General features: G+C 44.6%; 1 protein-coding gene and 3 non-coding genes across 16 annotated transcripts in view; all 4 read right to left on the bottom strand.

Annotated features, from left to right (window-relative positions):
* The window catches only part of TEX14 (testis expressed 14, intercellular bridge forming factor), a 59,228-nt gene that overhangs the window by 15,163 nt on the left and 28,292 nt on the right, over positions 1-15,773 (bottom strand). For 12 of the 13 annotated variants that reach the window (XR_009960461.1, XR_009960462.1, XR_009960463.1 and 9 more), the window contains exons 3-16: positions 15,101-15,251; positions 10,864-10,978; positions 10,390-10,555; positions 9,521-9,657; positions 8,760-8,841; positions 8,154-8,284; positions 7,526-7,639; positions 6,972-7,095; positions 5,811-5,989; positions 4,660-4,811; positions 3,748-3,938; positions 3,365-3,515; positions 2,039-3,018; positions 787-893 (exon numbers count right to left, since the gene is read on the bottom strand). Coding sequence is in view for 9 of the 13 variants with exons in the window: in XM_062592743.1 (XP_062448727.1) it covers positions 787-893; positions 2,039-3,018; positions 3,365-3,515; positions 3,748-3,938; positions 4,660-4,811; positions 5,811-5,989; positions 6,972-7,095; positions 7,526-7,639; positions 8,154-8,284; positions 8,760-8,841; positions 9,521-9,657; positions 10,390-10,555; positions 10,864-10,978; positions 15,101-15,251 (2,780 nt within the window). In the remaining 4 variants the exon portion in view is untranslated. The remainder of the gene's footprint in view (positions 1-786; positions 894-2,038; positions 3,019-3,364; positions 3,516-3,747; positions 3,939-4,659; positions 4,812-5,810; positions 5,990-6,971; positions 7,096-7,525; positions 7,640-8,153; positions 8,285-8,759; positions 8,842-9,520; positions 9,658-10,389; positions 10,556-10,863; positions 10,979-15,100; positions 15,252-15,773) is intronic. The other variant, XM_062592747.1, reaches the window with a different exon arrangement.
* Positions 11,185-11,395, bottom strand: LOC134149643 (small nucleolar RNA U3). Its single transcript, XR_009960482.1, has one exon. It is a non-coding gene; the product is annotated as a small nucleolar RNA U3 (small nucleolar RNA).
* On the bottom strand, positions 13,023-13,233 carry LOC134149634 (small nucleolar RNA U3). Its single transcript, XR_009960473.1, has one exon. It is a non-coding gene; the product is annotated as a small nucleolar RNA U3 (small nucleolar RNA).
* Positions 14,096-14,306, bottom strand: LOC134149644 (small nucleolar RNA U3). The gene has a single exon (XR_009960483.1). It is a non-coding gene; the product is annotated as a small nucleolar RNA U3 (small nucleolar RNA).

Here is a 15,773-nt window from a genome sequence, read left to right as displayed (position 1 = left end):
AACACTGATATACAATGAGGGCCAGGCAGATTTGTATCACTAGGTCAGTAAGTTGATCAATGGACAACTACAGACAGTAGGGACAATATTTAAAAAACACACAAACCATCCACCACAGCAAACCACACTAACCAATGTATGGTTTAGCAAGATTATTCTACACTCACAGCCCCTGACATAGGGCCTAGTCCTACATCTATGAAAGCCGAAGCATTTCCATGTAGAATTGAACGAAGTTGCACACAGAGAGCGGAACCACCCTAACCAATATCAGTATTATTTTAAACTTCCTTACTAGATTGCTCTCCTTAGGCATTGTCACAGTTCAGGACCAACCTACTTTACACCACCCCTTGAAAACTATACACATTTCCACATATATTTACGTATGTCTAATGATATACATAAACATACTTTTCTCTATATATTAAAGTCACTTAAATATTTTTAAACAATTTTAATACAGTGAGACATCATTCATCACACCAGTTTCTACCTCTGCCAATTCTAGTCCTTGGGTGGTGACCACAGACTTCTGGCAGAAAAGCATTCGGAATGCGTCAGATCGCAGCTCCTTAACAGAAGCTGCCTTGTCGCAGTAGTTACCCTGTCAGCTCTGCAGCTGACAATGAGTCACAGCAGGGTCCTAATTGGACGGGTGGCTTCTGGCTTACTGCGAAAACATTCAACGTCATCTTTAACCCTGGATGTGGCCACTTTTGACAGTGGCTACAGCGAGATGAATCTGCTGGAATTAATTCTTTCGTGAATACGATCAGAACTCACCACCTTTCTTCTTCAATTCCACTTGCTGCAGAACGTGAGTCACTCCCTTTCTGACACTGCAAGTTGAACTTTTTTTTGCATCTCTGAGATCCACGTGGGAGTAATTGCTGAAATGAGTCCAACAAGCCATGACTCAGCACACGTCAGACTCTCTTATGGCAATTATTACCGGAGCTATGAGGCATACTAAGAACCTGACCACGCAAACTGTATTCCCAAGGCTTTATTTCAGTAGCACTGCTCATGTGAAAGGATGACAGCTCCAGGCCTTAATCCAGTATAAACCCTGTTACGGATTTCTAGCAGGTTTCATACATGACTGCCATAACACGTGGTTCCACAGGGAATAATTTAAGATTATTCCCACAGCAAATGTGCATAGATTTCTTTCGTTACCATTCTCTTTGGGCTAAGCATGTCTACTACTTACCTTTGAATAATCACAACGATCTAGAAGTTATTATGAAGTGATAGCTCTGGCTTCCATAACCAAGTATACAGACACTTCCCTTCCAACACCTTTTTCTGCTTGCTCTTTTCTCTCCACAGTCCCACAAGCATTTTAGTACAAGATTTTTTTCCCTGCTGAGACACTGGTCTAATTTAATCTAAGGTCTAAAATTATTTTAAAAGGATCCAGGAAGAACAAGTCATATCAATGTACTGTGAGCCAAAAAAACCTGCAGATGGAGAAGATACAGCAAGGTCTCCTTATGTGTGTGTTTTAATGTTTTTTTTTTTTTAAAAAAAAAAAAAAAAAGACAAATGTGAACAGCATGTGTTAATGATGCATTCCTGCATGCAAAACTGTGCACATTAATATGATAATCAGGACAGAAAAATCCAATCCAAGGCCATTTTTTAAGTATAATTTGAATAGTTTCATGTCATGGACTATCAGTATAACAAGCAGACTTGAAACTGCTCAAAATACTAGTTAGACCAATCCAGGGCCATAAATTAAGCTATAATGTATGTATGAAAAAAACAAAACAAAACAAAAACACAAACACACTAGTATTTTGTGGAAATAAAAGTAGTAATACCACTGCTACACCACTGAACTGCCCGTTCTCTTTTCCATGAGCAATGTGTGGCATACACATATTTTAAAAGGTAGAAAAGCTACAGATTCTGCCCTTGTTTTTGGACAGCATTCAGAACCATGTCTCTATTCACTCCCAAGATTCTGCTAAACAGTAATTCTGTTCTAATAGTAATAAATGCACAGTCACCCTGCTCAACACTTTACCTCATGATCTAGTTCCATCTGATCATCCAGGCTTTTCACTGTGCTGAAGCTGAGTTTGTCTTCATTTTCAGTCTTACTCCTCTGATGAAAGCACTTCCCATTTTCATTCTGGATTGTCCATGTTCCCTCAGATACTTTTGGAATAGCTTGGAAATAGTCTTCACCCAAAACACCTTGTGCCTGACATGTGATCAGTGGTGGAATATAGTCACTTGATGGTGGACCTATAGCCTTCCATAAAAAAGTATTAACTCTGGAAAATGGGCTACTGGTATTTTGAGGAATATTATCAGATCCGTTCCAGGATCTTTCTAGAAAAATCTGCTTACAAGTCTGATTCATTTGGATTTCCTGGAGCAGCTTCTTTTGCTTTTCAGTGGTCTCTAATTTGTTTAGTTTCTCCTCTGTTCTGCACAGTGATCCTGATGCCTGCTGCAACATGCTCTGAGCAATCTTTAGATTCAGGACACATTTGCTGATGTGCTGTCCAATTTGGGATGAACTAGTCATTCTTTTCCCAGCATCTTCTCTCACTTGTGATCGTTCGCACAGCTGGGAGGCCTCACTTATCCTTTCTTCCTCTTCTGTAGTGTACTCTGTACCCAATTCTGAAAAGCTACCTTCCTCATAAACTGGTTTTTCCTCATAGTGCATTCCAGGGGGTGCAAATAGATCTCTGAGGGTAGTCTTTTCTTCTTCTTTTTGCTGTCTTTTTTCATCCTTCAGATTATGACCTAACACAGTGCTTTCCTCCAGAAAGTCTTCATGAAATTCTGGGTAATCAGCAAAGATTTCATTCATTTCAAAGCTACAGAGACTCTCATCCACATCACTGACACTGCAGGTCACCTGGAGTTCAGAAGCTACGTCATGACTTTTTTCCTGGGCAACTGGCTGTAGACTGCTTGGTGTCTCACCATCCACCAATAAAGCCTCAGACTCCTCAGGGAAATGAGAGTATCTTCGGGCAGTGGATTTGCCTTGGGGCAGAGGGAAAGGGGGAGGAAATCAGATGTTAAGCATTAAGCTATTCTTCCAGATGCCCATTGCTTCACACTGCTTTCACCCATTTAGGAATCCATACATTTTATTTATCACATAAGCAGCCTTTCATGCCCTCTACTGAAGACAATGTGCCTGCACTTCAATTACTAATAAGATGTACAGTCTTGAGTTTTACTAATAATTAGGGTGCTAGCTAGAATCCAATTCTCATAGCCTTCGTCTTCAAACTGTGCCACAAAATCTGCATTTTAATCATTAAGATTAATAGTGAGGGACACACTAAGTGAAGGATACATGACATCTTGCTGAAATTAAACTCACCAATCTCTGTTATCTCTTCTCCTTCCAATCCCAATGTTCTTTTCTGGTAGTTAAAAGCTGATGCTAAACAGATGTTTATGTCAGCCAAGACAGCAGACCTTTGCGCTTTTGGTATTTCATCAGCATGACCAGTTTGAGACTCAGTCAAGTCCTGTAATACGAGAAATGCTATAAAATACAATTACATTTCACAAAACAATGCTTCCAGCTTCTATTTTAGGTGATCTGTCTCCATGATCAGAGAAGGATCCTCTCAGGTTCAGATGTGACACAAAAAAATCCTTCCACCTAGATTTAAGCAGAATGTCCTAAATCTGAATAGACATTAACAGACATTTAAATGCCATTTAAAAAGCAAGAAAGACTACAATCTTGGAAGTCACCTTCAAGTCATTCTTCATCAAGTACTGAATATCCTGAAGGTTCATAGAACGGTTCTTCTGCTTAGGTTCTAGCCCTGACTTTACAATATCATAATAGGGTTTTGGAAGTCTGACATCCGCTTCTAAATGCTGTCCTGAACTTATGAGCTGTTTAATAACTGAGTCTTCATGACCATCCCAGGGAAGTGTCTCTGCAAGACATGTAACAAGACTTTATATGTTACAAGCTATATATTACTGAAAAAAAAAAAAAGTCAGAGACAAAGAAGTATTTTCTGAATGTTCCATAATTTACAGCTTCTAGCACTCAGTTCAGTCCAGTGTCTCCTCTCTATCTACAGTCAGAAGCAGATGATTTCAAGGAAGCTGAAAGAAATCTCTCTGGTAAACAGCTATAGCATTCTCAACCAGTTGGTAGAAAGCTTAATTTTCAGGATAATTGTTTATCCTACTTCGCTGTCAAAGTAGTCAGGGTCAATATATATGTCATTATCTGAAGTTCATCTCTAAGTTACGTTAATGATCAAAAGGATCCAAGTTCTACAGGCTCATTTAGCACTTTGCAAAGCATTAACTGAATGCTTTGTTGCCCTTGCATTAAGAGGAATGCAACAACAGAAAAAAACACTACAGGAAGTTGCATTTAACATCTCTCCTTAATCTCATTCTTCAGTTATGCAATTTTAAACTCTTCGTTTTATAAAAGTTCTCACTTGCTTTTGTCATTGTCATTAACATCCCCCCACTTTGCCTTGAAGTTTTCTTCTTCCAGGTTAACTCTACATGTGTAATCATGGCAAGGTATTACACAGTCACACAGGGAAATTAAACAGACATTCGAGGGCCGAGAGTCCACACTGAAAACATTCAGTGGACTACCCTCGTGACAGAAGTCTAAATCTACAGATATACCTGTCAAGGCCTCCTGCATTACTGTACAGAAACTATAAATATCTGACTTGACTGTGACAGCTTTTTCAAGGATTACTTCAGGAGAGCACCATTTAAACAGCTGGACTGGGACAGGAATACGAGTCAGATCACTGTGTTCTCCTCCATCTTTGCTGTATCAAAAAAAAAAAAAAGTAGCTATTGGGATACATAGAACACTCAGCTGAAAGTTGTGTCATTTGGAATTAAGCATGTGAGTTTGTTACTTTGTTTGTTTAAATTATTCCCACTCTCCCCACATTTACCAAAACAATGAACCTAGAAGGTCTAACGTAGACCCGCAAAAATCTCTAATATTTTCACAGCAACAAATACTGTACTTCAGCACTACACAGTAGAGACCTCTGCTGGTGAAAGTATTTCTTTCAAAAATCTACACTCAAAAATAAATCAAAAAGTTAAAAAATTCCCAACAACATTTTTACAGGCAATCCTTTTAAGTGTGCTCAGACCATAGGCAAAAGACAAGAAAGCAGCACCTAGTCTGTCAAGTATTTGTTTTGCAGTGTATACTTATGTCTATAGAAAAGGAGGAAGCCAGCTTCAAAACAGCAGGGTTTTTTTAATTCTAAAGTACTAAAGCCTCTTCTTGTCTAAATTTAATTCTAAAGTACTAAAGCCTCTTCTTGTCCCTGGGTATACTTAACCACCCGTTCAGTGAGGTGTGAGAGCCTCAGCCCTTTTAGGACAAGCCTCCCTAAGCACATGTGCATTACAACAAAAACAGGCTGAAATTACTTTCAGCCCAGCAACAAAATTAGTGACTCAAGGAGGAATTGCATCTCCGTTCACTAAGACTGGGTTCTATTTTTCCATGACAGTACTTTTATACTCCAGTAAAGAGCTTCTCTTACAAGCTTCCAGTCTCAAATACTTAAAACTAACATAAAAATTAAGTGCACCTGAAATTTATGTTATTTGCAGTGAAGTTAATGTACCTGAAAGCAGTAAAAATTGAATTTTTTACTCCTGTTGCCTCACTTAGAGGCAGCAGGAGGGTGTGCCTAGCAATCAATAAGGGCATCTGCAAAATCACACCATCAGAATTTAGCACCAAATTCAGCTTTACTTGTGTTTGTCCACTTCACAGAAACAGTGAGGCAATTCTTTACCTCTCTATCATGTATTCCAAGTTGCATAACTTCGCCTCACCAGAAGAAACAATTTGAATCGCATAGGAGGTAACTGAACGGTGGATAAATCCACGGGAGTGTAAAAAACGCAAAGTGTCATTAATTTGAAGCAGTAGATGTAAAATTGTCTCCATGCGCAGCACAGGGAATTCTGAACGCTGAAAGAAACAGAAGTTCCAAATTGGCATTGAAGCCAATTAAAGCTTGATACAGTGAAAAAAACTATTATCATACAGTAGGAGGCAAAGAAAGCAAAACTGAAACATAATCTAATAAAAGTCAGATAAATTGCACTTGCTGAGTAATGTACATGTACTCAGGATCAAATCAAATAGTAATACATCAAACAGTAATTAATGTATCAATTAACCCCAAATTCATCCTAAAGTAGAATCGACTCTTAGAATCTCCTGCTTTTGTCTGCAATTTCTCCAGTAATTTAGATGTCTGCGTTCAATCCCTTAAAAAAGGAAAAATTGGGATTCAAAAATGAAAAAGAGGAAAAAAAGTGTTGAGAGACAATTAAAAACCACAAATTAGTTGGTGAAAAATAAACTGCTACTGAGCTCAAGCCTTTACTTTTACACATGAGACATAGTTTGCAATAACCTGAATGGAAACATTCCGGGGGAAAAGTAGGTCTGGTCACGTTTGCCATGTACAAGCACATGCAGAAAGTTAAATGTTCAATTAAATTTCACAGCAACTATTTTGAAACCAATACAAAACCAGAAAATCAACGTAATTGCACATTAATCAAGGATATCAATGAATTCCTATGAATTAGAAGAGATGCGGTAGAAAAAAGCCAAACAGGTACTCAAACAGTCCACAGGACTGTCCACTATGCAGGATTAAGAACTCAACTGCTCCTTCCACTTGACTTTGGTAACAAAAAGAGCAACATCAAATGTATGTTCTTTTTCTGTATCTAAAACCTAAAAGGGCACTCCTATACGTCCTGCAGCCAGCTGGGACTAAGAACTACCTGCGTCAGTTAATTACACCTCACAAGAAGGGAAAGAGGCCCCTAGCAGGATAAAGCATTTGCCGATGGCAAACCTTACCAGCCTTACAGATCTAGTTACTGAACTTCAGCCTTTTAATTAATTATTATCTAAAAACAAATATTCCAATTACCCTTTCATGGAGAATGCTGTACAGAGAACCAAAGTTAACCCTCTCATATACTAAACGGGTTTTTTCCAAGTCACTAGACAGACAAACAGACATCAACTGCAGCAAATGAGGATGACGAAGTTTACTGCAAAGGGAGAGGAAAAAAGTTTAAGGCAAATCTGAGATTAAGAGAGCCCTGGCCCTTTTTACCAGGACAACATGAATCTTTCCAATTTATCATTAACATACACAAAATTATAAAAGAATTGTTGATTATGAGTCATTCAGGAAGGAGTACCTACTGCTGCTACTAGGAGAACCTACAAATACGTCACCCAGGGAATGTACAATGCTGTATTCACACAGATGTAGAAGAGAATTTCATCTCCTCCCGCATTAGCCATTACAGGGAGGAAAGGAGGTGGGAAGAGATGAGAGATGGAAGACGACTTGTATTTCTCATTTGGAAAGAAAGCACAGCTTGGCAGTTCTCCCGAGGTTATTCACACTTCCTCATATCCCTGGAGAGACCCAAACCCCAGAAGCACTAGTCACCACTACAAATTCTTTCTTACCTGCTATATTCCTGCTCTGCAATAAGAAGATCAGCCAAGCGCAGTTTACTACAGTTCTGATGGGGCTCAAAGCTGAGTTCCTTCACTGTAACTCTGCTGCCTCCCCACATTAAGCTATAAGGAGAAATGAATTTCTACAAGATACCTTCTGCAATATATTTTTTTCAGTTACAGGTTTACTTAAAATTATTTTGTAATTCTAACAGCTTGAACGCTGTTTCCTACCATTAGCAACAACGGCATTATTTTGATGATCCAGGCAACAGGCATAGTCTTCCAAATTAACAATAAATTCTCATCCTGTTAAAGACTAGGTGTAGCAGGACAGGTTTACTGTCCAAAACCACTACCTCCCCATGACCCAAGGCAAAGAACGATGACAGTGCAAAACTCCTCTCAGCCTACTATGATACAAGTCAGATCTTTGGGAGGATTAAATTACTGATTTGCTGATTCTCTAGATATCGCTTTGAGGCAGAACTATTTGCTATAGAATACAAAAGATTAAGAAGAAAAAAGGCTCAGGCTGCACTTAAAACTTTATAGTTTTGAGCAAGTGGACCATAGACATACATATCCAGAGGCCTGAGGTGGAGAGAGGTTAAAAATCCTTTTGAGTCCTACTCACTTTGTCATGATCATGTATGGCCCAACATGGTAGGAAAACATTGGTTCATCATCTGCCTGAATCACTTCTTTTTCCCCAATAATAGGGAGAGACGCCAAGTATCCAAGATGTCTGCTGCCTGTAAGATAAAACTGAAACAAAACCAGAGCATAATCAAAAGGAATACGCAACAGTTGCCAAGACCGCATCCACCAGACTCACAGAAAACCTTATCATCATCACTGCAATAGAAAGATTAAACGTAGATTCTTAATACTGCCAAAATATCACTGTCAAAAGCTTAACTTTCTATTGCAGTGGAAATAAGGACAGCTCAAACAGCCACTAATAACACAGGTGACATTTCACAGGTGAGTTTCTACTGATTGTTCCAAAACAGCTTCCTCCACTTCCTCTTCCTCTACGTTAATGATAGGACTCACTAATGACTAAAGGCCTGAATATTTGGGCTCTCCACATTTTTCCCCACCATTTCAGCAGGAATAAGTATGCACCAATAATTAAAAGTAACACAGGCAGGGTAATTCCTAAGACGAAAATTTGTCTCTTAAAAACATGAGAAACTGTACTAATATCATTTGAAAAGCATTATCCACAGCATCTTACCTTTCCAAAACCAAAGCTGTAAATGTTCCTGGCTGAATTAACTCCACCTTTCAGAAATCTACTGAGAGGACTCTGAACATTTCTAAGTATCAAAAACATAAGCAGTGAGAACAACTACAAAGGCCAAGGTTTGCATGAAGATAAAATGCATAAATACTGCAACAGCCATGCACTTTAACTGCTGTGCTTAGTTGGTCCCACACTAAAATCGAAAGACATTCTCACCGGTACAATTAGATACTGAAATTCCAATTTATTATTCAAGTCATTAGCATTTTTAAATGTGCTATTATGATATGTGTTTGTTTAAAGCAAGTTAGCCAGAAAAAAAAAAATATATATATATAGGCCAATCGCATAACTTTGTTCACAAGTATGTATTTTTCTTAACACATATCTGACCTAAAAAGACATAAAATGGCTATTAACATCCCCTCGAAAGTTTTGCAGTCCATTTCAAAGATCAAGAAACTGAAACTACTTTATACTACAGCTACTTTAATAGAATATTTAATAGAAAAAATATTAAAATATTCTATTTTAGAATATTTAATATTACTAGTTGCAAATTAAGTAATATTTACAGCTATCAAGTTTGAAACTCCCATAACAAAAAATAAAGATATTCCAAAAATATGCTTAAACAATCAGTTTGGGTTTTAAGTAGGATACTGGGGAAAAAAAGTTAATTTTAAGATACTAGAATAAAGAATTTAAATTCCTTGCAGCTCAGTTCGTTAGTACTTGAAGTAAATTCTTACCCTTGAACGAGGCCACCAAACCTAGATGGACTACGAATCAGTGCTTTTGATGAGTCAGCCTTCCTGAGTAGATCAGAGGGAAAATTTTGAATGGCAGCCTGCATGTGTGATGTACAACGCTGTATAAATTCTAACATCTAAAAAAGGCAGGGGGAAACATTACTTCAGAACTGTAAGATACTCTATTTTAAATAAACAAGCCATAACTAAGGAAAAAAAGGTAACTTATTACTTGCAACATTTAAATAGTAATTCCAGCAAACAGATACATAGAAAAGCTTTTCAATTACATGAAAATGTAAAAAGCTAATTTAAACACTAAATGACTAACACTTCAGGACATGACAATTCAACCACTGAAAACTTTAACATTTTAGAACAATATTATAACAACAAGAAAAAGGAATATTATAATATTACAGTTTTAAATCAGCATTATAGTCATGAACAAGCCTTCTTACTGTATTTTGCTACCATGCTAACAAAAATGGCATTTATTTTTCTTGACAGTGATCACTCAGATTGAGGTACACAGAACCCATGAAACTAATGGGTTTATTCCTGAATTACACATATGTGCAAACAAGCTAGATACGTCAGGGACTGAAAGCAAGGGCCTGTTATTCTCCTCGTAATACACTCATGCATAATAGACCAAAGAGGTTACAGACCCAGACAGGCTCCTGCACCTCAGTAACACTTTGGTTAAATAATCTGAATCAAGAGGCATTTTTCAGAATACCATTACTAAGGTTGAAACACATAAACCCCCAATAATGTCTCTCCAAAATGCTGAAGTTTCTTTGCAACAAGATGAAGATGTGAACACTACCTAGCACATATTCAACACATATACACACATAATATACCTGAGCACTACTTTCTTTTCCAGCTGACATTGCCCAGTATTGTGGATTTTTTCCATCTTTATCGTGTACTCTCAGATCACCTCCTCCATCCAATAATTTGCTAAGAATCCACTGATTTCCTGAGAATGCAGCTGCATGGACTGGGGTGCTTCCATCATAACAGCGACTGAAGAAAATTAAAGGAGAAACATTTCAGCCTACCCTTAAAACACTCACCTAGCTGTTCCTTTGGGGGAGGGCGGGGGGAGTGACATAACTAGAATGTGTATGTATTCCCCCAAAACAACACATACCCTGAGGTAAGCAAAATCAAGCACTTACTTACCTCTGAGGATCTTGGGCTAAAATAGTAAGAAGCATCTTAAGCACTTCCGCATTTAAAGACAGCAAAAATTGTGTATTGCACTGACTAAAAACATTAGAAGATAACGTCAGTTTCTATTTAAGAATGGAAATGAATGTTTTCTACTTAACTGATTAGGGTCTGAGCCATAATCCAACAGCACATCCACTATTTTACCAAGACCTAGCAACGCAGCAGTGAAGAGAGAAGTTTGACCCACGGAGTTTACCGCATCAACAAAAATACCTAGAATAAAATAAAAGATTAGGAAAACGTCTAGTTTTCTATTTTTCCTACAGAAAAAAAAAATGGCTGGAGCTCATTAACTCTGAACATTCATGTTGAAATACTGGAAATAGGAAAACGAAAATATTCACAGAAAGAAGTAGAAGAAGTCCAGAAGCCCCACTCCCACATCGCTCTACTTTTGCACCAGCGTAAAAAAGAGGCAAACCACTCAGCCCGTGTTCTCTCCCTCCCGCCGCCCGGAGGCGGCGAGAACGGTCATCAATGGCCCGCGGCAGCCGCGCAGCAGCGCCGCCAGCCCGCTTCGCGCTCAGAAGAGAACACTACCGCTCCTCCTCGTGGCTTGCGAGACCAGTCACTTTCGATCACACTCCTCTAGTTACCGACTACAGAAATGATCCCTGAAAGTATAGTCTTGCCCTCTCCTCCCCGCCGCCGCCGCCCCGACCCGCGCGCGCCCGCCCCCAGCTCACGGTCACTCCCGGACACGCCGCCGCCGCCCCCCGCCCGCGCCCCCCGCCGCCGCCGCCACCCTCCGCCCGCCGCCGCCGCCGCCCCCGGCCCGTCCCGCGGCGCCCGAACCGGGGCGCGGGGCGGCCCTCGGGACACGCCCCCTCGTTTGCATCAACTCCCGCCGCCGACCAATCGCGCGCGCCGCCGCTCAGGCGGGGAGGCGCCGGCTCCCCGTCCGCTCTCCCGCGACACCGGCGCTGCCCGCGGTCGCCCGGCGGCCACCAGCGCCAGCGCGGGTCGGCGAAGCCGGGAATGCCACCGCGCCCACGGCTGCTACAGACCGCAGAGCCCTGGCTGCCCGACTGCAGTGCCTCCTACTTCTTCCCCTCCAGGAGCAGGCTCGGACACTACGACAGCACAGCATGCTAGCCGAGGGCTCGGGTGGTTACAACTCTCTGCACCGCTGATGAACAAAACCTCTCCCTGAACAGGAAAAGGAACATAATAATAACGTTAAAAAAGCCCGAGGAGAGTCTGGAACCCCTGCATTAGAAAACCACAAACTGGAAAGAGCTAATACAGAAGTCCGAACTTTCTTCAAAGTCGCGCAGAATCTACGAAGGGAATCTCCTCTTCCTAACGCAAGAGGCAACCTGCTCAGTGTGTGCTGCCTCGTCCTCACAGGACCAGGCACCACTGCACTTGCTTGCCTGGCGCTCCACAGAGTCCTCACATCGCCACCAATTCCCAACACTTCCAGTCACACACTTTTGTGCCAACTAAAACAAGCACAGAGCACCATCTTAACACCATCCTTTACACCTCTGGATAGAGTCCGAGTACTATAGACTTCCAACGTGGTGACACAAATACAGTATTAAGCAGTTTCTCCCAGTCCCTGTCTCCAGGAGATGCCCTGTGGCCTCAGTTTCCAGCCCAACTTAGCCAGTTTTCCACACCATTGCCTAGCATGAAGAGTACAACATTAAGGAGTTTCTCCCTAACCCCAATCACACTCTGCAGGAAAGCCTACCATGCCTCCAGAGCTAGCCTGAACCAGACTTTCACACCACAGCAGGAAAGCGGAACACTGAACTATCCTTCCCCAGCCTCCATCCCCCTCTTAGCGACCAGCCAAGGTTCAGCAGCAGCAAAACGACTTCACAGAACACACCCAGTAGTATTTCCTTAGAAAACTGATAGCTTAGGAAGAATACTACCACCTAACACACACCTAGATGCTAACAACCTTCCAGAGCATTTCTTTTCACTGAACAATCTCTGCTCCCCTGGATATTAAAACCCGGGCCAGACTGGCTGCTCCCCTCACCTGCCTGTGAAAGGCCTGTACCGGTCACGGCTATGCAGAGCCCACTGAGGGGATCCAGAGCACGCAAGCACCAGCCTTCCGAAGCAGAATGCAGCCGGCCTCGGGGGAGGGGGACACTATCAGTGCCACTCGTGATTATTTAACTCTTTCTACACAAAGAGACTCACTCGGAGGCTGTTCAACAACTGCCCTTTCCAAACAAGACCCCCCTCTCCCACTCCCACATCGCTCTACTTTTGCACCAGCGTAAAAAAGAGGCAAACCACTCAGCCCGTGTTCTCTCCCTCCCGCCGCCCGGAGGCGGCGAGAACGGTCATCAATGGCCCGCGGCAGCCGCGCAGCAGCGCCGCCAGCCCGCTTCGCGCTCAGAAGAGAACACTACCGCTCCTCCTCGTGGCTTGCGAGACCAGTCACTTTCGATCACACTCCTCTAGTTACCGACTACAGAAATGATCCCTGAAAGTATAGTCTTGCCCTCTCCTCCCCGCCGCCGCCGCCCCGACCCGCGCGCGCCCGCCCCCAGCTCACGGTCACTCCCGGACACGCCGCCGCCGCCCCCCGCCCGCGCCCCCCGCCGCCGCCACCACCCCCCGCCCGCCGCCGCCGCCGCCCCCGGCCCGTCCCGCGGCGCCCGAACCGGGGCGCGGGGCGGCCCTCGGGACACGCCCCCTCGTTTGCATCAACTCCCGCCGCCGACCAATCGCGCGCGCCGCCGCTCAGGCGGGGAGGCGCCGGCCCCTCCCCGCCCGCACCGGCGCTTCTCGCCGGCGACCGGCGGCTCCGTCCACGCGCCGGGGCTCAGGACAGCGCTCCGGGACGCTCCTCGGAGCGCAAACAGCCACCCCGCAAACCGCCCTTTTCACACTGCCCCCTGAACCTCCAGATCCCGCCCGAGTGCAGTGCACCGTGGCACGAAGGGTGTAACATCAAACGGCAAAGGCATGCTGCAAAGAGCAGGGGGCCGGACCAGGTGACCCCCGAAGTTCCTCTCACCTACAGAATTCCACGACACTCTCACAAGAGCGAGCAGTTTCTTCCTGAACCCTGACAAATGCCAACGAGCAATCTCCCTGGCCTCCAAATCCCGCCTGCGCTGGATTTCTAGGGAAAGAGTGGCCTTCAGGGACAGCACGGCACGAAGGGACAGCACGGCACGGCACCGAGCTGCAGAGACAGCCCGATAGCATTACAAACACTCGCTAGCACTCCTAACACCGCGCAGCTTCGTCCAAGCTCTGCTCTAACGAGTTATCTGTAACTACAGGACGCTTGTAACTTAACACCCATTTCGAATCGCATCGCTCTACTTTTGCACCAGCGTAAAAAAGAGGCAAACCACTCAGCCCGTGTTCTCTCCCTCCCGCCGCCCGGAGGCGGCGAGAACGGTCATCAATGGCCCGCGGCAGCCGCGCAGCAGCGCCGCCAGCCCGCTTCGCGCTCAGAAGAGAGCACTACCGCTCCTCCTCGTGGCTTGCGAGACCAGTCACTTTCGATCACACTCCTCTAGTTACCGACTACAGAAATGATCCCTGAAAGTATAGTCTTGCCCTCTCCTCCCCGCCGCCGCCGCCCCGACCCGCGCGCGCCCGCCCCCAGCTCACGGTCACTCCCGGACACGCCGCCGCCGCCCCCCGCCCGCGCCCCCCGCCGCCGCCACCACCCTCCGCCCGCCGCCGCCGCCGCCCCCGGCCCGTCCCGCGGCGCCCGAACCGGGGCGCGGGGCGGCCCTCGGGACACGCCCCCTCGTTTGCATCAACTCCCGCCGCCGACCAATCGCGCGCGCCGCCGCTCAGGCGGGGAGGCGCCGGCTCCCCGCCGCACCTCAAGGCCCCTCGGCACGCGCCCGACCCACGCACGTCTGCACTGCGTGCGGGGCGGGTGCCGTCTCGAGTGGCTCCTCGCTAGCCCCACCGCAGTGATTCTCCCCAGTGGCACAGGTTAGTCTCGTATCACACACTGCCGTCAGCCAGCTTTGGAAGAATGCCCTAGTCTGCATATCCACTAATAGCATCGCACAGAAACCATACCAATGGGAATAGCACATGGTATTTAAGTTCCCCAAACGATAGTATTTTAGGAAAACTTACATACAGACCTACAATTAATATTTACATAGTCATATTTCTTACATTTAGGAAGAAACGACACCTCTAAAGCTCCATTTGCCATACACAATACTTCATAGTCCTTGCTTTCATGTTATCAACATTCTGCTTTTAGAATCACCTGAATAGGAAGCATTTCAGGTTTTTATTAGAAAAAGTGACAGCAAGATAGAATTTCATCAAATATTGTGTCTCATTTAAAACATTTCCTGTTCTCATGTAGTTAACTCTCACCTTTCTTCAGAAGTTTCTTCACTTTCACATAGTTTCCTTGCCTGACATATTCATGTAGTTGAGCTTCCAGAGAGTCATTTTTTATACTTCCAAGCTGGACCGGACAGGGAATGGGAACAGGAACAGCATGAGCCATCTTCTCTGGACAGAACTAAGAAATGAAGTGAAATCTAATGAAAATACAAACATCATAGCTCAAAGAATCTCGTTTAGATTTCAAAACTTCAGTAGCTGGCCTAATCACTAGTGAGTGTTGCTGATGAAAGCTGAGAACAGCGGATGAAGACAGCTTCTTTCGTCACATCTACTCCCCCCCGCCATGAGAGGCCATCACGCCCACTGAATAGCGGCCTGCACGGGAGACTCGAACACGCCTGCACACAGGGCCTGCCCAAGGGGGCGATACGGCCCCACGAGGAGAAGGGGGACGTTCCTGAAGGAGCGCGACTGGGCGAAGGGAGGACTCGGCTGCTCAGGGACACCAGCCGTCGGCGGCTGCTGCTGCTGCCAGCCCCCCCTTCGCCGCGCCGCCGGCTCCCTTACCTCCGCCCCGCGCCAACGCCCGCCGCCCAACGGCCGCGCCGCGCGACCCCGTGCCGACGCTCTCGCAGCGCCACGTGCCGCGCATGCGTGGCCCCCGCGCGCGCCTGCTGCGCGGCCGCCGCCCGAGGGG

This window comes from Rhea pennata, chromosome 20 (genome assembly GCF_028389875.1).
Source record: "Rhea pennata isolate bPtePen1 chromosome 20, bPtePen1.pri, whole genome shotgun sequence".
Classification (NCBI taxonomy): domain Eukaryota; kingdom Metazoa; phylum Chordata; class Aves; order Rheiformes; family Rheidae; genus Rhea; species Rhea pennata.
This window is presented reverse-complemented; position numbering and strand designations above follow the sequence as displayed.